Source organism: Merops nubicus, unplaced genomic scaffold (assembly GCF_000691845.1).
Source record: "Merops nubicus isolate BGI_N331 unplaced genomic scaffold, ASM69184v1 scaffold8693, whole genome shotgun sequence".
NCBI classification, from domain to species: domain Eukaryota; kingdom Metazoa; phylum Chordata; class Aves; order Coraciiformes; family Meropidae; genus Merops; species Merops nubicus.
This window is the reverse complement of record NW_008596864.1, coordinates 26,789-49,158: the sequence shown is the minus strand read 5'-3', so window position 1 is coordinate 49,158 and position 22,370 is coordinate 26,789. Positions and strand designations below refer to the sequence as shown.

General features: G+C 41.1%; 1 protein-coding gene across 1 annotated transcript in view; it reads right to left on the bottom strand.

Moving 5' to 3' along the window:
* Positions 1-3,658: 3,658 nt before the first annotated feature.
* BARD1 (BRCA1 associated RING domain 1) overlaps positions 3,659-22,370 on the bottom strand; it is a gene marked incomplete at its 5' end in the record, with an annotated part of 41,998 nt that continues 23,286 nt past the window's right edge. Inside the window, 5 exons of the mRNA XM_008936512.1 lie at positions 3,659-3,988; positions 4,689-4,786; positions 15,796-15,888; positions 16,897-17,032; positions 18,576-18,684. Of these exons, the coding sequence (XP_008934760.1) occupies positions 3,659-3,988; positions 4,689-4,786; positions 15,796-15,888; positions 16,897-17,032; positions 18,576-18,684 (766 nt within the window). The remainder of the gene's footprint in view (positions 3,989-4,688; positions 4,787-15,795; positions 15,889-16,896; positions 17,033-18,575; positions 18,685-22,370) is intronic.

Sequence of the window (22,370 nt, the reverse complement as noted above, 5' to 3'; positions counted from 1 at the left end):
GTCATATCACGATAGGCCCTGCTAAAAAGATTGTCCCCATATTTCTTATGGGCTGTCTTTAAGTACTGAAAGGTCACAAGGTCTCTCCGGAGCCTTCTCTTCTCCAGGCCGCACAGCCCCAACTCTCTCCTGCTGGGCTCCCAGCAGAGGGGTTCCCCCCTCGGGTCATTGCTGGGGCTCCTCTGGCCCCGCTCCAGCAGGTCCCTGTCTCTGCTGTGCTGAGGACTCCAGAGCTGCCCCAGCCCTGCAGGGGGGTCTCCCCACAGCGGGGAAAGGGGCAGGATCCCCTCCCTGCCCTGCTGCCCATCCTGCTGGGGATACAGCCCAAGATGCCATTGGCTTCTGGGCTGTGAACACACTGTGCTGGCCCATGTCCAGCTTTTCATCCACTAGTACACTCAAGATACAAGATTACTAAAAACATCTATAATCCAGAAGAGTCTTGGACTTTACCTCTTCAAATGCCTCAGTCATCAACACATTAAGTATATGCACTTGAGCAGGAGAATAGTGAAGGTTCTTCACTAACCTTTACCAGTTTTTCTTTGAGGAAGTCATCCGCCACTCCCTGCTTCAGACTATGCCAAAACACACAGCACTCAAACCAGGCTGTGGCTCTCAGTGCCACAAGTCTACTGACACTGCTTGGAACACCTCTTCTGAGTCTGCCTCCTGCCAGCTTTCTCTAATGCCCCCTTGCCTTTGGACTAGAAGAAACAGTGAGAAATGATCCCCATGCACCCAATACCACACGCGTCATGATTTTATAACCTTGCTTTTCAGGAGCCAAAATCCATCCAAAGGATTAAGGGACTTATCCTTACTAAAAGACTTTAAGATGTATTTTATCAAGTGCTATCCCCCTGCTTTTAATGATTAGTGAGTGGATTAAGCAGAATCTGTGTCTCTGACCTCCACTTTTTGTGTACTTGCCTGTTGTTCCAGTAGCATATGACACCTGCTGCAATTTTGGCATCAGAGTCACCATCAAACAGCATCAAGTTACTTTAGTTCCATGAGGCTCTCCAAGCACACAAGTCTACAGAAGCTGATCACACTCAAACTCGGAATTCCTGAAGAGACCTAAAGGAGATGAGCCAGAGTTAATCTTGAGTACCCTTCAACAGAAGGGTAGGGACCACCCCTCAGTATGATATGGAGGGACTCTTAATGTGATTTGATAGTAACCTTGCTTGTAAACAACACTTGATTTGCCCAGATGGCCAAGGAGACCAAGAGTATCCTGGCTTGTATCAGCAATAGTGTGGCCAGCAGGACTAGGGCAGGGATCATCTCCCTGGACTCAGCACTGGGGAGGCCATGGCTCAAACACTGCGTTCAGTTTTGGGGCCCTCACTGCAAGAAGGACATTGAGATGTTGGAGCATGGCCAGAGAAGGGTAACGAAGCTGGGGAAGGGTCTAGAGCAGAAGTCCTGTGAGGAGCAGCTGAGGGGTCTGGGGTTATTGAGCCCGGAGCAAAGGAGGCTCAGGGGAGACCTTCTCACTCTCAACAACTCCTTGAAAGGAAATTGGAGAGAGGCAGAGATCAGTCCATTTCCTGAAGTGACAGGACGAGAGGAAACAGCCTCAAGTTGCTCCAAGGGAGGTTTAGGTTGGGTATTACAAAAAAATTTCTTCCTGAAAAGGTTTGTCAAGTCCTGGATTAGGCTGCCTAGGACAGTGGTGGAGCCCCCATCCCTGGAGGGATTGAAAAGCTGTGTAGATATGGTGCCCTGACACTGGGTTGAACTTGATCATCTTAACGATCTCTTCCAACCAAAACCATTCTATGATTCAAAGGAACAAGACCTTAGGAAGAGTTCAGAGTGTGACTTAAAAAAAAAAAAAAATTGATGGCAATTTTCTAAGAGTTTTCTTTTCAGTTGTCAAGGAACAATGGCTCTTAAATTCTGTGTATCTGCTGCCTCTACTTTAGGTCTTAGAATGAGACTACTGATGGGTGAAATTTCTGATACATACCAGAGAATTTCCATTCTTAAGAATTTTGCAGAGATTCACTGCTAACTTTTACAAAAAATATATCTAATACTGCATTAGATATATTGATGCACTACAAAACACCAAGTCAGAATGTGCTACAGTTGTTAAAACAAATGACCAAACCCACGCTGTATTGACTCGGGGCTTTTAGTTGCCGCTAGCGTGTACCTGCACCAACCCCCAGAGCACATTCATCCCACGGGCTGCTCCATTCGTTAAGGAGCCTTGCAGTTTTGCTCACTCACACAGATGTGCAAATACTTGAGAACTACTTTTAACAATGGCTCAGTCTAACATGGCAGATCAAGATACTCCAGCTACTGAAGTCTAGAAGATGCTATCACAAGCTGTACCTGAAGTGTACAGAGCTCTGAGGGTTCTACAGAGCACATTGACAATTGGCACAGGATCTCCCCTGGCCATGGCCACAGAAAACAACTGGTTTGCACTGAAGAGCTGCTCTAGCAGATGAACATTCTATTGTCACATGTGTCAAGTTCCCAGAGAACTCCTCACATCTCTATTTACCTGTTGAGACTTATGGACTATATACACTTATTCCACAGCTCATGCAGTAAGGTACTCCAAACTTATTGATGCCAAAAGTTTTATTATTTCAGGCAATACAAAAGCAAACGCAAGCAACCTTGTGTCACCCCACAACCACCATTCTCACGGTATATTGTGACGAGACACCGTTTTTAAATCATGAATTCACAAACTAAGGCTACACAAAAAGTTGCAAGACATTACGTGAGAGCAGAGTGAGGAAGTAGGGCTCTGACAATAACTTATGATCATTTGAGAAATACTGTAATATGAAAGAATCAAATATTGCTCCAGTGTAGCCAGCTAAGTTTAAGTACAATTGTGCAAAGTGAGGCATAATTATTTTATGATTTTTTTTCATTACCATGATAGCAACCATCCATACTTACCAAATTTACTTTAATAATTTAATAAGGATCTTGACACTTGGAAACCTTCAGAAAACAGAATTGAATTCAAGTTACAGATTTACAAGCATGAAAGAGGACAGAGGTGAATAAAGCATTCAAATAAGGAATCTTAGACCAAGAATTTTAAAGACAGCATTTTCAAAATTGTCTACTTACAAATTAATTCAAGGCATTAGCTCTACTCTAATTTCTATGAAGCTTCTTTACATGCCAAGAATTTCCTAAAAAACTCAGTTGTAAGAGGTTACAGAAAATGTTACGTGTTGTCTGACAGAAGAGATGTTCCACAGGCAAGTGACTGTTCAAATGCAGAGTTTTTTTTTTTTAAATACAAATTCTGGCCTGGCTAGGAAATCACAGGGTCACACTCTATCACCTAGGAAGGGCTGGTTTCCATCAAAGCTTCATTTTGCAAAATCTTTGTTACAGAAGTTCAGTGATTATTACAGCTGAGTTAAAAAGAAGACTAAAGCATGCTAAATAATGCAAGGCACACTTCTCAATGTGGAGTATTTATCTCTCTCCTCCATTAAAAGTTCATTTATTCCAGCATATCGGTGATCTTAGCAACTCATTTAAATGGTCAGAGCTCTCCCGTGTAAAATATAAATCACAGCTTCAGATCAGTGTTTACTAGAGTGCTCCAACTGCTCAAGATTCACCACATTTTAAAACAGTCCTCATGAGACACCGACACTCATTTTACAGGCAGGAGCTGAAATGACATCACACAGTCTATAAGCCAGCTGGAAGGGGCCATCCAGACTTTGCCCTGACGAACTTTCTCCGGCTTGAATTTAGAAGACACATCATAGATTACATACTGAGTGCAGAATCTCTGGTCAGAAGCAGATTCTGCATGGTAAGCCACCGTGTTGATGGTCTGCGTCACATCACTGTCTGGTTTTGGCTGCCTAACCAGAATTTGTCCTCCAGCTGCTTTGACCAGCTCCACAAGATCACTCTTCTGGTGACGGCTGAAAGATCCCAAAAAGTAGAAGTAGCATCCATCAAACAACTTTGGCAGCTAAGCAGAAGGAAAAAAACCAAAACAAACAAGTATAAAAACAGGACTTCGCAACTGAGCAGACAGGAAAAAAGTGGAAAGGAACAGTCAGTGCCTACAATAACCCCACAATCTAAAATAATCAATGCTGGAATCTAGAAGAGTAGCTTAACATGTAAGGCCCTCAGTATAAGTATGCAGTCTAGAGAAGCTTACTTATGTGGTAAATTCTTGCTTACGTTTAAATATTTTCCAGCACAACAGGGTTTAACCTAGGAATATTTATAGCCACTGTTAAAATACATGTAATGAACTTCAGTGTAATCCTGAAAGCAACCAGAAATTAGTCTGGTTAAATATACAAGTGCCTGTAAACAGAAACAAGAAGCAATAGAAACATTCTTCTTTCCATTTTCAGAAAACTTCCAGTAGGTTCTAAAGCTGGGCAGAGAAGGACAGAGCAGCATCACTTCCTGCCCCACACAGCTTCTTTCACGAAGGTAAGGCAGCATTCCCTCTGACAAGGTTACAGCAGGGTACCCACGAACAGAGCAAAATGACAGCTTTATGGCTGGGCGCCGTTCTTCCCTTCACCTTGCACATCATCAAACTCCTGTACGAGGCCGCATTAAAATTTTACATCTACCGCACGTGTGGCAAAGGGCAAAAACGTGTGAGCCAAAGGTCAGGAAGATAATGCGTCTCAAGCAATAAAACCCACCAGCTGTTCTCTGTTGAGCCGGCCTCTTTGTGGGCCACCTTGGATTTCGTACTTCTCCTCCTGTTCTCGGATTCCGGTTTGTAGGCAGGTTTGTACCCCTACAAAAAACGCGACAAGAATGGCAAAGATTAGAGATTCTACATTTTAACAGAGGCTTGCATGTCATTTTAGGGACTGAAGAGTTGCATTAAAATAAAAGGGTTACCCACAATGCAAAACACATCATCAAAGCTTGTGTAAACTTGAAAAAAACTGACAACTGCAGTTGAAGATGCAAGTTAGATGGAGAGAGGCAGTATCACACTCCAGTCAGTGCTGTAAACAGTAGGAATTACCAGCTTTTCCTCTTACGCATAAAGGTCAACCACTTAATGTCAAATGTCAAATTGCTGATCATTTGGAAGCTTAAAGCCAGCATGTAGAACCAACTCCGCAGTCATGAAATGGAAGCAATTACCTGATAAAGAGCAATTACAAAGCAGGCACAAAGCTGTTTCTGAACAGCTATGGTCTCAAATAACAAATCAGATAGGATTTCAAGGTCTCCAAGATCAGCACAAACCAGAGATTTATGCTAGGGCTTAACAGTGGCATTTGTTTTTGTTACCACTGCCGCATAATGAGATTGTCTTTTAGTCAACACGTTTTTACCCTGTTTTAAGGCTAGTTATTTTTTCCAATGCAGAATGCACTGATACTAATGTATCCCTCACGTCAGTCAGACGCACTACCTTGCCTCACTGTGGAAAGAGAGGTTGCTGCGGTCACCCGTCCAAGGGGGGAACACTCTGCCTGCACGTACATTGCACTCATTAATAAAAATTACCCAGGAAAGCAAATTTGTGAAGCTGATTTTTGAAAACTGTTCTGTGAGGATTCACAATGTTGTCAAGGTTTTAACTTTTAAAAGTAGTACCTGACTCCTTGCACAGCCTCTCTTACTCAGGCAACTTATTTCCACTGGGTAAATATGAAACCCACAGTACCTAAAAAAAACACAAACTAAACAACACCAGAAGTAAAATGAGGGTGGAAGAAGACTGATCCTAAACAGGAAGAAAGCCCAAGACTATGAAGAGAAATATCACTGCCAGAAGTACTTGGATACTACGGCAGCCAATAGAAAGGAATATCTAATCTAGAGGGATCTTGAAAGCCAACTTTTAGCAATTCACCACCAGTTCATACAAACTCACTAAATGCAGTAAGAATTCAGATTTTAGTTACCAGATGTCCTCTGATGTACTTACATCAAAAAAGATAAACCTACACAGAAACCCACAACTGGATGAATCCAATGACAATATGTATCTCACTACATGCACTAGTATTGATAACGGCAATGAATATCAGTAACTTCTTTTCAAAGTACTTGGAACTCAAAAAAAGATCTAAAAGGGATTTTCAATTTTTAAAATCTTTTCTTTTAATCATCGCCACTCAACAAGACTTCCTGCATCAGTCTGCCTCTAACTTACACATCTATTCTCTCCTTCCAAGAAAATAAAGATGTTAACGAGCATCACTTACAATAAAGGAAAAACGGTCTCATCTAGTCTTCAGAAAAGAACTGGCCATTCATTAAAAGCGTCTTTTATTTCAATCTACCATCAAAAACTCAATTTCAAGGACATTCACTACAGAGCTGAGGGCTTTATACAATAAGTACATCACAAATTGAGCATCCAGTGTCAGCATCAGTAAATGGAGCAAATGTGACATGAAAGTAATACAGGGTTGAATGAATAAAGATGACTAAAAAGGTTTTTTTGTACTGCTAGTTGCCTGAAAAAAAAAAAAAAGTAGTCATAAAAGTGACTAATGTTAGTGGAACGGTATCTGTGCTAGAACACATGGAATAGGTTATGTCTGTTTTGCGTACATGTCTGTCCATTGCATGCTGCTAAGTCCTCAAAGGAATCTGCTCTCCTCCAAGTTCCTTGTCACATGTAATGACAATCCTTCAAGACGGCAAGAAGAGACTCACCTACACGTGTCCTGTTTTCATCGTCTCTGTAAGAACCACAAGATTAGTGTTTGTTTCCTTTAAAACTGGAAATAAGCAAGCAGGCACTTGTCGAGCCGGCATTTGCGCAAGCAGCGTTTTCATTCATTTTAACTTAAGCAGCTACAATGAGAGCAGCCCCGTCTCAACAGACCTGTGCCACAAAGGCTACGTGGTCCTGATGGGATAAAGAGCACAAGTTCTCAGTGTCCTGGTGTTTTCCTTTAACATAAATACATTAAAGGGCAACACTCTTAGGCCTATACACACAATCCTTCCTGAAGCAGCCTCTGCATATTTTTTGGTGATAGAAAAATAGTACGTTTTCAATTTCTAAATTTTTTTTTGTGCAAGATGTAGAAGCAGAATTTGCTCTGACTCATGGATCTTATTATATTCGATAAGAACAAGCAGACAGCAGGTTAAGGGAGGTTTTCTTCCCTCCCTACTCTGTCCTAGTCATGCCCCCTCTGGAGCACTGTGTCCAGTTCAAGGGAGATAAGGAACTACTGGAGAAAATCCAGCAGAGGCTACAAAGACGCTGAGGGGACTGGAACATTTCTGTGATGAGAAAGGGCTGAGAGACCTGAGGCTGTTTAGCCTGGAGAAGAGAAGACTGAGAGGGGATCTCATCAATGTTTAGCAGTATCTAAAGGGTGAGGGTCAATAAGATGGGAACAGACTCTTTGCAATGGTGCCCAGCAACCAAGGACAAGGGGAAAGAGGCATGAACTGGAATCTAGGAGGTTCCACCTAAACATATGGAAAGTCTTTTCCTGTGAGGGTGATGGAGCCCAGGACCAGGCTGCCCACAGAAGTTGTGGAGTCTCCCCTGGAGAGATTCTAAACCTGCCTGGATGCAATCCTGGAAAACCTGTTCTAGGTAACCCTGCTTTGGCAGGGGTGTCAGACGAGAAGATTTCCAAAGGTTTCTTCCAACCCCTACCGTTTTGTGATTCTGTGGAATGCTTTTTGGAACCAGTGTGTTCAGGGACAATTCACGCAGTAGTACCTAATACTTTGTCTACATGCAGGTATCAAGAGAGGAATGAAAGTGATTGGAATCTCAGGCTCCTAAGAGGTGATGCTTCAGGCTTCAACATACTTCATGGCCATCTTCTCACCGGCACAACTAAGGTACAGTATCACTTGGAAAGAGACAGGACAACACAAACAGGGTAACGGCGAAAGAAGAGGTACAAGGAAACGAGGCAAAGAGCATGTCATGCGTCATCAGTCATGGTCTACCTATATATTCGGAAAACTGATACAGCTAGCAACTGATGTTTGATGAAGGTGCTTACAACCCAAAGGTGAACAGTCAAGGTATATCTATCCAAGGAGGAAGTCTTCCTCACTAGAAGTAAGCTAAAATCATTGAAGTGAGAGTGTATGTCCTTTAGCTGTAGGCTTTGTTCAGACCAATTTCATCTCAAGCTGCTGATTTCTCTTCAGCAGCTCCTGCATACTAGAGTTTTTGTATTAAAGAATTAAAGGATTCATATACCATAATAAAAATAAAGAAATCAGAGGATTAAAAGGGTAGTATCCCCGTTCTCATATTTGAGATAAAAGGACAGAGGGCTCACACTGTGTTTCTACCCAATCCATTATGCACTTAGATAAGAACCTTTTTCTTAGACGTCTGTTGTTTTTCCCTTCTCTCCACACAAAACAATCTCAAGTCACTTGCATTCTAGATCACTAATTCTGCATTATCACTTTCAGATGCAGTGACTTCAACTGGATGCAACAGTCTAAGTGAGGTTCTCAAAGACAGCATCATCAGCTTTGGTTGCATTATGGTGTCATTTAGAAGATGACCTTGTGCTAAACCCCCTCAATTTCATACTGAAGAGTAAGGATATACACAAGAGATTAGAGCACACCGTAGGCCTTTCTGACTCTTTTCTTTTTTTACAGCTAGGGATTTTATTTTGACAACTGAGTGCTAAGCTGAGTTCACTCAGTAAAGCCCAGGTCTTTTTCTTGAGCAGGTATTATTAATTTTAAAGCTGCTAACGTGTATAAGTGGCTGGATAACGTGACAGTTACCTTTAATAGGCTCTTCATCCGACTCAGTGTCACCCTGATTAAGAAGACATATAAAAGGAAATAAAATTCCATGGTGTACCCAAAGGTGTATCAGCCCACTACTTTTCCAGGGACATTTCCAGAAGCTATGTTGACCTTCCAGCATTCCTACTTAAGCCAGAGGCATAGCGCCCTTTGACTTCCAATAGGAGCAGTGTTAAAGTGAATCCCAGAACTCCAGAGATTACAGACTCTCATTTGTTTGGTCCTCTTTTGAGGAGCCACCAGTGAGAACCTGATGCCAAGACACTGGTCAAATGAAGAGACTGACAAAACGAGAATTGCTCTTATCCAAATTAAAGAGTGATCAGGGCACCACCAATACTACCCTACCTCCCTTGTAAAATTGAAATGTTATGTACTTGTTATGCAAAAAAACCTTCAGAACAGGACTGCATCTTGGAAAGACAAGAACATTGTTAGAGGAGCTCTATCAAAATGAAGGGAAAAATAAACTCACTTTTGAGAGAGTACCTGTAATTTTTGGAAGAGGTAGAGCTCAGGGTTATGTTGTTTTCCCTTCCATTTTCACTGTCTGTGCATTCTTTACAGGCAAGCCTGGCTAAAAATCCGGTCTGTTATAAAATAAAATAAGACCATTCAACTCATTAAGGATCTCAGCCAACCTTGATTTATTCCTTGATACTAATGCCAATAAGAGCTGTGGGCCTCCTAGGTTTGAGGTTGATCAAGTGTAGTCATTTAACACGTTCTTTTCCCTAAAGAGAAAAGTGTGATTATTGCAACTAGGCATTAATGGCCCTCTAGTTTAATCACAGTAGTTGGATCAATTACCCACAAAAGGGTAAAACTTGTATGGAGACAAGTGGCCTTTTTCCATCTCACATGGACCAGAGCTGTTTTGCAATGCTCAGCTCAAGCATGCACAGGATCACTAATAAAGCTTGCCTGACTAAAGGCCATACTGGGCAAGAGTGCACGCGCAGAGCGGTCACGCGAGGTTCTTCCCTAGAAATACAGAGCATTAGAAGTTTAAAAGCCTCTTGGATAGCTGATTTCACACTTGCAGTTTGCAGATATAAACAAGATCATTTGCACCAAATTCTAGTAAACCACGTGCCTGCATTAAAGAAAATATCACAGAAAAAGCTTTTAGCTTAACACAACTGCAGTTTAGCTTGATGCCACCACATTTGGCAAGGTGAATACTGCTCATTTCCCCCCCCCGCCCCTCATTAGCAAGGTGTCAGTAAGACATCCCTACTTACCCTGCTCTTATTACCTCACTGAACAGCTGCTCCTACCTTCTCACCTTCCAGTATGTAAGGAGCAAGCAGGTTAGAAGGGGGAGAGCTCTAATAGTATCATTTATTGACCTTTGATACCACTGTAGCCACTAGTACTGGAAATAAAGAAATTATTCTTTGCAAAACTTCAGATCAGAGCCCTATAATCCTTATTCATGTAAGTCTTATTGGTTTATAATGAAACTAACTACATCAGCAAAAACTACTGAAACAGGCTGTAATCAGCCACAGATACCCAGGGTTAGCTCTCAGTAACTCAATTACCCTTAGTGGAGTTTTGCTGGATTTGCATTAATAAAGCGAAGAACAGGGTTTAGTCCCCAAAATCTCTTAGAACAGCTATAATTTAGAAATACACAATAGCAACAAAGAAGATAAATACTAAACATCCAACATCTAGTAGAGATCGCCACTGAAACTTCCTCAGCTCAGTCTGGACTAGGTTTTAAGACTTACATGCAGATTTTGTAAAGCTTGATGGAATTATTTTCCTAGAAAAGGAAAAAAACTGAACCAAGAGAATGCCTAGGGAAATTTGGCATGGCTAGCTTCATTTTACTTTCATCAGCAGCGTTACTGGTCTCTGCTACAGTAAAGAATTTGTATACTGTCTCTTATTATATGCTTCTAAAGGAACTGCAGAATCACAGATTTGGAGTGAGGTAGAGATCTCATTTGGTGAAACAAGAGCAGCCCATTTTTCCAACACATAAGACATGACACAAGATGCTGCAGAGACCAAAAGCAATCTACTGAAGAATGCTAGTTAACAAGTTAATCCAGGTGGCATTATTAAACATGATGAAGCAGATGCTTAGGAAGTCCTTAAACATCATATTTAAGACATTCTTGTCCCCATTTTCTCCTCTGCAAACCCCAGCAGCTTCAGACTAAATTTGTGCCAAATTTAAAGCAAAATTGTTTCCCTCCTCCATGCCAGAAGGTGCATACACTGTGGGAGGCAGGAATTCAGACTCTCTTGATGTGAAGCATCCCCTCAGTTGTACACCCAGTACAACTACAGAACCTGCATATGCACATTAGATATTTCTTCCACCTCTCACAGAGCTGCGAGTCCTTTTGTAGGAGGCAGCTGAAGTAAGTCTCCAACTGGAAAACCAGCATGAAACTCCAGTGATGAAAGTTTTAAGCTGTTAGATGTTTTAAGTATTAAATGAACAGACAACCAGATGGATTGAGAAGTGGCTGAATAACAGAGCACAGAGTCAGGCTACAAGCCTGTAGCTCACGGTGTTCCTCAGGGGTCAACATATTCATCAGTGGCCTGGATGAAGGGATGGGGGTGACCCTCAGCAAGGTTACTGATGATACTGAGCTGGAAGGAATGGCTGGTACACCAGAAGGCTGTGCTGCCATTCTGCAAGACCTGGATGGGCTGGAGAGCTGGGGGCAGGAAAGGCAAGTGTAGAGTCCTGCACCTGGGGAGGAATAACCTGTATTGCACCAGTACAGGTGAGGGGCTGACCTGGTGGAAAGCAGCTCCACAGAGAAGGACCTGGGAGTCCTGGTGGACAACAAGTTCACTGTGAGCCAGCAGTGTGCCCAAGAAGGCAAATAGTCTCCCCTGGGGTGCATGAAGAAGAGTGTGGCCAGCAGGTCAAGGGAGGTTCTCCTATCCTTCTGCTCTGCCCTAGTTAGGCCACATCTGGAGTATCATGTCAAATTCTGGGCTCCCCAGTTCAAGAGAGACAAGGAACTACTGGAGAGAGTCCAGCAGTGTCTACAAAGATGCTGAGGGGACTGGAGCATCTCTGTGATGTGGAAAAGCTGAAAGCCCTGGGGCTGGTTAACATGAACAAGAGAGCATGGAGAAGGTATCTCATCAATGGTGATCCATGTCTAAAGGGCCCACAGGGGTCAAGAGGCTGGGGACAGACTCTTTTCAGTGGTGCCCAGGGACAGGACACAGGGCAATGGGCACAAACTGGAACAGAAGAAGATCCACCCAATCCTAAGGAAAAACTTTCCTGTGAGGGTGACAGAGCCCTGGAACAGGCTGCCCAGAGAGGTTGTGGTGTCTCCATCTCTAGAAGGATTCCAAATCCAGCAGGATGTGATCCTGGGCAACCTGCTCTAGATGACCCTGCTTTAAGCACAGGGTTGGCCTAGATGGTCTCCAGAGGTTCCTTCCAACCCCTAACATTCTGTGTTTCTATTTTAAGGAGGAAGGGTGATACTTTGCTTAGTATCAGCCTATGATCTAAAAGATATTTATGCATGGAAGAGAGACAGTCCAGCCTGAGCAGCAGTCAGCTCAGTACAACAGCTTTGCACTTCCCTTGTCTAATAACTTAAACAAGGATGGGTGTATTGCTCCAAGAAATTCATGAAGATGTTTTTGCCTTGAAATGTCAGTCATGCAATAACCTCACTCTTCCAGTCAGCTCCCAGTTGTTCTGAGGCCTTACAGGAAAAGCGAATCACTGTTTGTTGTGCTTACCTGGAGCAGCAGCAAAGGAATAAGCATTCAGAATCAGCTTAGCATGCTGCAGATACTTCGCTGCAAAGTCTGACACAAGCTTGACTCAATGCATAGCATTACCCAGATCATTTTTCATTCCCTGCTTTAACAGATGACAATCAGTTTAAGAAGAAACAAGCTGAAAAGCTCTTAAAGACTTCTGCTGGTTTTAATTACACTACTCTGCGCTCTTCAAAAAGAAAAAAAAGTGTAGAGGAAATACAGTGATACTTGAATCTGTCTCAGCCCACTTGCAGAAGGATAATGATATGCTACTTTGTGCCCTATTACTGTCCCAGAAATAATGAAGGCAATAAAATAATGAAACCAATGAAAGATATGGCCAAGGGCAAGGAGCACATTGACAACAGTGTCTCAATTGAATTCTGTGCTGCTTTGAAAGTGGATATATTGCTGACAGTGAATTATGTATGGAAATATGGAACTGCAACTGTTAAGTGCAATTTTTCTTGTGTGAAGAGCTAATATTGCTCAGTGGTGACATCCTTTCATCCTCCTCTTCTACCCGAAGACAAAAAGGGAACCCCCAAACTGAGGATACATATTTAAACCTTTGCTCTCTAATACTTACAGGCCTTACATTTAGCTTAACCTCTGCCAGAAAATTCCACATTACCTCTCTACTGGTATGGATGCTGCATCTGTGTGTATAGACACAAGTAAACAGAAGCACCAGAGAATTATACAAAAGAAGGAAATTGCTTTTTATTAGAGAAACACAGCTTGAAAGTCTACTATAACGGAGGAGTTAACAAGAAATACTCTTTCAAATGAAATACTGTTTTTTGCAAGTATACGATTTTTTTTTAAAAACTGGTATAATTATGTGTAGGCTGTAAATACAGCTTCAGAAGTAACAGTCAAATGCAGCTTACCTGGTAGTAAAAAAAAAAAAAGGCAAATATTTATGCATAGTCAGCATTTCATTAAGTGCTGCACTGAGCTTTGTTTTTTCATATATTTCAGTGAAATTTTTGAACATGAATTGACTTGAAGTGAACAGTTTAGAACATTAAACTATATGCAGATGCCTTCAATATGTTTGCAGTGGCTTTGACAGAAGTAAGCCAGAATATGCACACACTTTTAGAAGTTTATTTGCATCACGTTTAAGGAAAATTATCCAAACAGAAATCAAAAAGACACGAGTAAAGAAAGAAATTATGGAAAATAAAAGCAAAGACCTCTTTTTCTTAGACAAATGTTCCATCAGCAGGAGTCCCATTATTTGTTATAACAATCTTTAACTTGTAATGACTCTGAAGAAGACTAATAACAGACTGGTGGGAACAGATGGAGTGGTGCTGTTAATTATAAGCACTTAGCTGCATCAGACCCTGAGAGTTATTACTAACATTTCCCACTAGGGAGGAGAATCGCTTGCTTTTAAGTAGTATGTTGCTTACTAAGCTGGGAGCATTAGCAGTTAGGATTGTACTAATCAGTACTAACAGCATAAAATAAAATTCAGCTATGAATAAAAAAAGACAATATTTCTTAAATAACCCCCACGCTATTTTTTTTTTTTTTCCTTTTCCAATCACTTTATGAAAGTTCTTCCACAAAGACTTAAACTCGAGTCTCACTAATTAAATCTCCCTGCCACTCTGCTGAAGTTTCTAAGCATCTGACTAGCGAGAAGATGGAATAAAGGAAACCGACCCCAAAACATAAGACAGAAGGTATGCAGACCTCCTGAACCAAGTGAAGAGAGCCTGCCAGGTGATTCACCACCAAAACAGATTATTCAGCCTTAGTTAAACAGGATGTCCCAGCCACCCCTTGCAATTACACAACCCAAACATCACTTCTAGGCCTTCTGAATTTCCTGCTGCATTTCTCCCTCCAAACAAGAAACCATCTCCCTTCTGCTTACCAACAACATGTCTGGAGGTTGTTACGCCCATCTGCTTGCTTAAGCATAAACAGTATCTCTCCATGTTACATATTCAACAAGAAGCTATTCCTGATGGTAAGAGTCACAGTACAAAAATAACACGTTTTCCTTTTGCAGATAGTTATAAGGCCATAAACAGAAGCCACTGCAGCTGTTGCAGGAAACATTTCGGGGGGGACACTAATTCAACAGACCCTTTAGAAAAGGAAAACAAGCATGGACTAAGTCCCCTGACTGTCTGGAAGACAAATGAACACTTTGAAGAAGAGTCCAGGATTCAAAGAGGCTGATGATATACCTTATTTGAAAGACTACTATGCATCTTCTGAAGCTTTCATAAACATTAATGAGTGGAAAATTTAAACCATTAAGGAACCCTTATATTCTGATGTCTAGTCACACAGTCAAAAACTGGAATGAAATGTTGTCTGTGAGTTTTCCATGGATAATTAACTCATTTGTACTTCCTAGCTAAAAGGACTTTGTCATAAAGGTCAAGGGGAAGAAGATGGCTTTTAATATCTGCCTTCACACAGATTTTAAGAAATACATTAGAAAGAATGAATAAAAAGCAGAATTTGGGGTGTAAGTTCACACAACAGCTATACAAAAAAGCACACACTGTAAAAACTAATTACAGATTCCATAAAAGATGACATCAAAACTACTTGCATCTAAGGGGACGCTATGCAAGTCATCTTCCCTTGGAGGTGGCTATTTTAGTTGAAGAGCACTTCAGTCTGCAGGGCTTGCGTGGACAGAAACGACTATCAGAAGATACATATACACTCCATCTGCCTGAGACTGTGATTGCCTAGAGCCTGGCAATTTTCTCAACAAATAGTGGAAAGCACAAACAGGGGTTGTGATCAGCTGACAGCCTAACTTTGGTTAGAAGTTATAACTTTCAACAGGTAAACAGGCAATACCTTACCCTGATCACATACCCCGAGCAAGCATAAGTTTCCTATCAATTTCAATGGAAGCTGCTTCTAAGGAATCCAAGAGATTACTAAATTCCTTCCCTCCTGTCCCAGGATATTTTCCATGACCTTCCAGATTATTCCTAATGTAGCAATGAACAAGTTTACTCCCCACTGATGCTTAGGGTGTGACCTATCCCGTTCTAGTAATGACATGCACATATTTGCCAAGGAAGGAGTAGTTGTATTTAATTAAATATCTCGTCATTCAGGAAATTAAAAAATAAGACCCTCACACTTTACATTCAGCTAGTATTGTGATTAAGGCAGTAGTTGAAAAAAAGCAAATTCTTTCTGGTATTCCATCTACAATTTCTGGTTAAAAAGCCCAAAGAATCCCATATATTTAACACTTACATTCAAACCTGAGGACCCAACATCCAGTCAGAACAGCCATCATACATTTGACAGTACTTGGCATTGGAACATCAGGGATAACAAGATGAGTTACTAGGAAAAAAAGATTACATCAGTAGAACTAAAAGCACATAAAAATGAGAACCATGCCTGGCTGAAAAGCAATCCATCACCATTTAAAGAATAAACAGACTACAATAATTTATCAGCCACGCTTTCCAGCACAAGAATGTGATTTTGGAAAGTAAGATATGAGTAAGTAGAAGCACTATTAGGAATTTTGTGGGTTTCAACATATGCTTGAAAAAAGGAAGTCATATTTTTATAGTTCTAAACTAACCCTAATCTCCAGAGGAGGCTCTGGTTTATAGGACAGTATTTTTTTTTTTCCAGTCCTTTGAAAGTTAAATATAACTCTGACATGAATCTTGCCATGGGATCTTGCTGCTAGCACAAAGCTAGCAGAACTCAGCTCCGAATGCTGGAGTAAGTAATCAGGGTGTGAAAGATGGCAGGGGAAAATTACCTTAGCATTTCTTTCACAAGCAAGAAAATAAGCACTCCAAAGAAAAACTAATAGGAGGGATTAAGAAAAACATTACCTTCCTCAAAAGAGAACAAAAAACCCCCCAAGCCCCATAATTTGGCTCCATCAACTTAATGCAGGACAAAATTTGAAGAAAGGTAGCATGTGAGAATAAATCTGGCAACTTTTAGCCAATGACATGCTCTTTCCAAAGGCACCATCTGCCTAACACTCACTTTTGGAAGATAAAAACCTTTACAGGATGTCTCATATGAGCAGAGACCTTAAAGTCAGTAACAGAAGTGTAAAGAAAAGGACTTGGGGATTTTAAATAACAGACAATATACTGTCCAACTGTGGCTCCCCTAGAAGTCTCCTACCTCAGCACCCAGGCAGGCTTTATATGTGGTTATATGCAACAACATACCATCATTCTACTACAGCTATATACTATGGGGTTTCAGAAGCTGCACTTATGATGAAAAAAAAATCTGTTGCAGCTAGTATCTTAAAGGATAAAGAGTAGAACTATAGCTAGGTATGCTTGGACAGAGATGTTTAACAAGACTACATACCTCTGCTGTTAAATTCAGTACACCTTTGAGCCTTCAGGACTGTCACTAGTTTGTTCAGTAAGTTCTGTTGCTTTGAACTAAGATTGCTCCCCAATATACCAAGAGGTCCATATCTTGTCTGGCTGGGGCTCAGTGCCTGCATGAACAGAAAATCCTGCAATAAGTTGAATGTTTGGGTACAAAAATCAATCAAACAAGTTAGATGCTTTATTTAATAAGAATAAGCATTTTGAAAAACAGTTCATGGCAAGCTTAGTGGACAGGGTCCATAAATAAAATTCTGCCTAAGAAACCAGCTCTAGAGGAAAAAGCTTTGACCTTAGAGGTACTTCATTTAGCTTACCCAAGGTGCCAAACCAGCTTGTGCATCACCTTTTTCCTTCTTGCCTTTATTTTGTTTTAAAAGACACTGGTGTGCCCACATACAGCTGGTTTAATATTGTGTAAAGGGCATGGCTGACTGCCGTGTTGAAGGAGAAAAAATATTTCCCAATCAACTAGTAAAGCCTCCTACTTTTAGTGAATTATTACCAACAGACCCACTATCAATATGTTGAGTAACCTTTATAATTAACACCTGCAATTCATTTAACTAGGAAGTGCCTAATACATTGCCCTGAATGCTTAAGGGTTTTTTTATGCAGGTACTACTCAGGCAAAGAGGAGCTGCTTGCTCAAGTTTTCCACTGACAAGGATGTGATACTTCAGTTCCTGGGTACTCCCCGAAGTACTCCATGATTCCATAAGACAGACACACCTTTGAGACCCAGTTACCTTAAAGCCTCAGGCTTTGGACCAAGCCATCCATAACCATCCCTTGGCACACACTCAACCCAAAGCAAAGGCAAAGACCAAGTGTTTTCTTTGTGAAAGGAGAGCTGCTTCTTATATCTGCTCCAGGTGGGAGGCACAGTCATATCCTTGCCCATTTAGCTGCAAGTTTACTTTTGGCTAATGGGTATCTTATTACCTCAGCGAGGAGGGATCATAACAGACTGTATACCCTGGAGTAGACTAGCTTGTATCAGCCAGGTCAGTTTAATTATCCTTCATTAGGAAGCATAAAGTATTTTGCAATGCAGTAGCTTGTGAAGTCTGAAAAAACCTGATTTAAGTCCTAAGAAGTCTTTGGCAAAAAGAGGAGAAAGCCAAAAACAACCCCCCACCCCCAAACAATTTTCCAAGAGCTGTGTTCAACTGCTGAGCTGGTATCTTCATTGTTGGACAAAGGCTGGTACTGAAAAAGTCTTTTAAAGGCACACAAAAAGCACCTGGAGCAAAGACTGCTGCTGCTTTCAACCACTTTGGCAAATAGAATAAATTCAAATATGCAGAAACCCAGCAACAATAGCAAAGTTCAATCAATGATACTTCAGGAGTAAGACTGTATTCATTCTCTTACAATAAAGCCACAGTACAAAAACAACCTTTGTTTTCCCAGATAAAGCTATAACAGAATATCATAGCTTGTAAGTGGCCCACATATATTCTAGGAATATTGCTCAAGTTAGTTTCCCAGCGTATTTTAAATCTGCCTGTAAAGGCAGGTGACAAACTGTATGTGGGTCTAAGCCTTCAGTACTTACAAGATGAACTTATGGTTTTGTTTTTTTTTTTAAAAAAAAAAAAGCAAAGCAAAACAAAAAAAAAAAAAAAAAAACAAAACCCACACACTTACCTCAGAGGGTTGGTTAAGTGAAAGTGATTCATTCTTCACTGGTAACATCAGCACAGACTTCATCTTTTCACTTTCTGCATAGTCCACAGGCCGCAGACCAAATATATTACTGACAAAACAAGCACAGATGGGTTTAAGTAAATAAAATGTGACTTGATTCTTAACTAACTGGGCACATTAGCTGGGTAGCTTTCCCTCCCACTTTCTTATTAATATGTAATTTCAGCTAAAAACCACAAAGCTTCAAGTAAGAATTGCATCCAAGACAGATGGATACTGAATTACAAGCTGCTGCATTTATCTGAGGAGTAAGGGAAGTTCAGTGCAGTATGTTCAGTTAAATAAAACACAGCCCTTGTTAAACTGTTGGAAGATCCACCTTGATATTGTTCACAAGACCCAGAAATTTCAGCTTTAATCTTTCATCGCAGTCATATAACCAAGAAATGTAGTTTTGGCTTACCCATTTGCCATAAAAGCCATGCCTGAAGATTCTCCATACTGTGTTAAACACTGGGGCTTGATGTGGTTATGCTTGTCTGGAAAAAGCTATCTGCTTCCCACTTAGGAACTGGGGCTGCCTTGCACTTCCAGAATCTGTGTATCACGTTTTCCCTCGCGTGCTGTTCCACAGAACACGTTACAGCAAATTCATTCAGATCTCAGTTGATTTGCTTATGTTGTTGAACGTGGCATCCCTTGTGGCACCTCACAGTTATCAGACGTGCCTCAAGACCCATTTCCTCCCCAATTCTTTTACCACTTCTCAGGCAGATATGACTGGCTACGAACACGACATCAAGCACAGCCGTGGCTCCTATCTCTTCTTCACACAACTTTGCAGCTGCAGGACTGCAGTAAGCAGAGAAAAGCTTAAAACTGCAAAACAGGTATAATTGCCCTTAACAAACAGGATTCTCTGCCAGTATTCTCAGGATATATTCTGCTTGCTTTGCCCTTTGTGAGAATAATGGCTATTCCAGCTGATGCTCTTCTCCCCACCTCATATAGTTCCAGCTCTCAAAAGGCATAATAAGTGCTCATTATGAAGGGGAAGCTTGTCACTGAGAACAAAGCCTTGACTCCATTTCTGATATCAAGCAAGCTTAGTCATCAAACAATGAAACATTTAAAGAGGTCAAAAAACCACCGCATCTTTGAAGAGCTGTCTCTTAGTTAGCTACACATTCCTGTGTGGAGTAGGAATCTCAAAGCTTTATAGGGAATTCCAGATAAGGCCATAACCCAATCCAGCCCAAAGAGAGGCTCAAATCATTAAGGCTACATTCTAACTTCACTGGCCAGTGTAAAGCTGAAAGATGGGTCTGATCTCGGCATCTTTTGATGCTCCCTAGTGAGCACTGCTCACTAATGTAGCCTCTTGGGAAAACAAAAATCAAAAAAAATCCCACACAGAAGATTCTGGGATGGTATTTTCCAATTGCTAATTTTACATCATCAAGCCCAAGCTCTTCTGGGTTGCTAAAAAGCAAAGAGCTAGCATAATACAAATTCTGCAGACTAAAAGATAATTGGCTAAATCTCAGCCCAGTCCTGGGAGTTGCAGCCCATTAAATATTGTCATGCTGCTCCTGCTTTGTCATGTATCATCAGGGTAGCTCTTGCCCTTTCTTTAAATAAAGGCCATATTCAACTCGATCTGCTGCAGGACAGTTCCTTTGAACAAGGCATCAGGGAGTGGGGAACAGTAAAAAATTAGCACACACACGAAAATCACCTTTAGACTAGATGGGTGACCTTTTACTGTGAACTAAACAGGAGGAGGAAATCACTGTTTGTCAGTGGCACAGGTTTGGGAGTGCCTCCCCTCACCCCCAAGTCACAGTAAAATTCTTGAGTGCTGGAAAAAAACTCATTACTGTTTACCATAAATACATATATAGGCCACTATAGTTAAATATAGAACGTTTTTTTGCCAATTAAACTGGACAAATAACCACTGTATCTACCCTCCCTCTGTATTCACTTTTTTCCCTCCCTCCATTTTAAGATCATTCCAGTCTCTTCCTACCAGGGTGCTGCAAAAAGCTATCTCATCATTATGAAGCACTGAAGAATTAATGGCTATTCATAGGATGTTACGGTGGCACCGTTAAAGTAAAATGTGACAAACTTGGGAACTGAGGGCTGAAAAAAAAAAAAAAACAAAACCACCACACCCAAGGGACAGGTTTAAAAGTTTCAAACATTTGCTACAAAGCAGCTTGTTCAGCATAAAGAAAGTGGGGAAAGTAGCTGAAAGGAATAAATAAGGGTTTGCGAAACAGAAACTAAGACAAGGAACACATCCAGACAACAGAATTTGAATATGGTATTGTTTTAATTTACACATCCTTCTCAAAGAAAAAGGATGAAAAGCAGATTTTGGTTTTTTTTTTTTAGACTAAAACTCAATAACCATCCAAGAAGCAAATAACAATCAGAAAGAGACCTTGCCCACTTTCTCAGGCTGGTACATTATCAGTGTAGTTACTTGAGGAACCATTTTTGATGTATTAGAAACATGTATTATTTTTAACCCTATCAAGGACCAGATCTATGTGGCCACAAGAACACCAGTAAGGCATAGAAATGGGGAAAGGAAGCTTTTGGAAAAAAAAAAAGCGTGCTCAAATCTGTCCTTATGCAGCCAAGTTGAAGAGGAGAAACTATTCACCTTGTTCCAAGTAAAACATGACTTTTGATCCACTTTGCAAAACAAAGTCTAGACATGTCCATTAGGTCCACCCTAGCACACAAACAGAGCCTTTTCAGGAATATCAGGAACTCTGTGTGCTCCTGCTGTAGGCTTGGGCTTGTTGAGAATGGGTCCAGTGCACGTGACAGCTTAACAGGACAAGTTCCAGACTGAAGACAGACAATTCTTTCTACAAGAGAGAAATAAGTGTCTCTGGTGCTTAAGCTAGAATGTCAGGTCTCTAAGGCATACTGCTTTCCACCAGAATGCAAGAGGGCTTTTTGCAAGCTGTTTTAAAGATTCAAGATTTGGATGTATCCTTCGATGCAAGCAGCAAGCAGTTTCCTATTAGACAGTCATCGAGGTACCAAATAGTCAGCAGAGGGCTCTTACACCTAGACCAAATTCCAATCAGAGTGGGATGTCTGTGCTGAGAACAAATGAGGAGCCCAGTGAAGAGCAACTTTATGTAATCTCCTGAGTGTGACTTTACGTGAGATGACAGATGATAGCTTAAGGACTGACAGATCAAAGGACTTCTTATGAAAAGCTTTAGAAATGGGATTCAGTTTATGGTTCAACATTGCTGAAGTCTTAGGTATGAAGACAACAGAGGTTACTGCTGTAGTCAAAAAAACTTAGCTACTTCCTAAATGTTTCTGTGAACTTTCAGGAAATAAGCAATCAGAACAGAAAAGATAAATAGGGAGACAAAGCCTTGTCAATTCTTTGGAAGCCCCCAGTTCCACAGCTTTTGATACCAGCAAACAATGACTATATAATACTTTGGCATCAGGAGTTTTAAGCTGCTGCATTTTGACACCAGAAGTTATTTGCTGATCCACAGCTGAGCATAAGCCAAGTTTTACCCCATGAAGAGTTCAGTACTGAATGGAAGTCCTGTGACCAGGTCTCAGTGCAATACTGTAACCACCAATTCTTATATGGAGTAGTATGGGGCTCTCCAGACACCACCCGTGTTCCAAGAGTGTGGTAAGCAGAAATCTTTTTTGAACCTGACAGATGGAAAAGAAAAATTAATCTGTGTAGCCAGAAAGACCATCTTAGATATCCAAACAGGGCCAGGGTTTTAATTA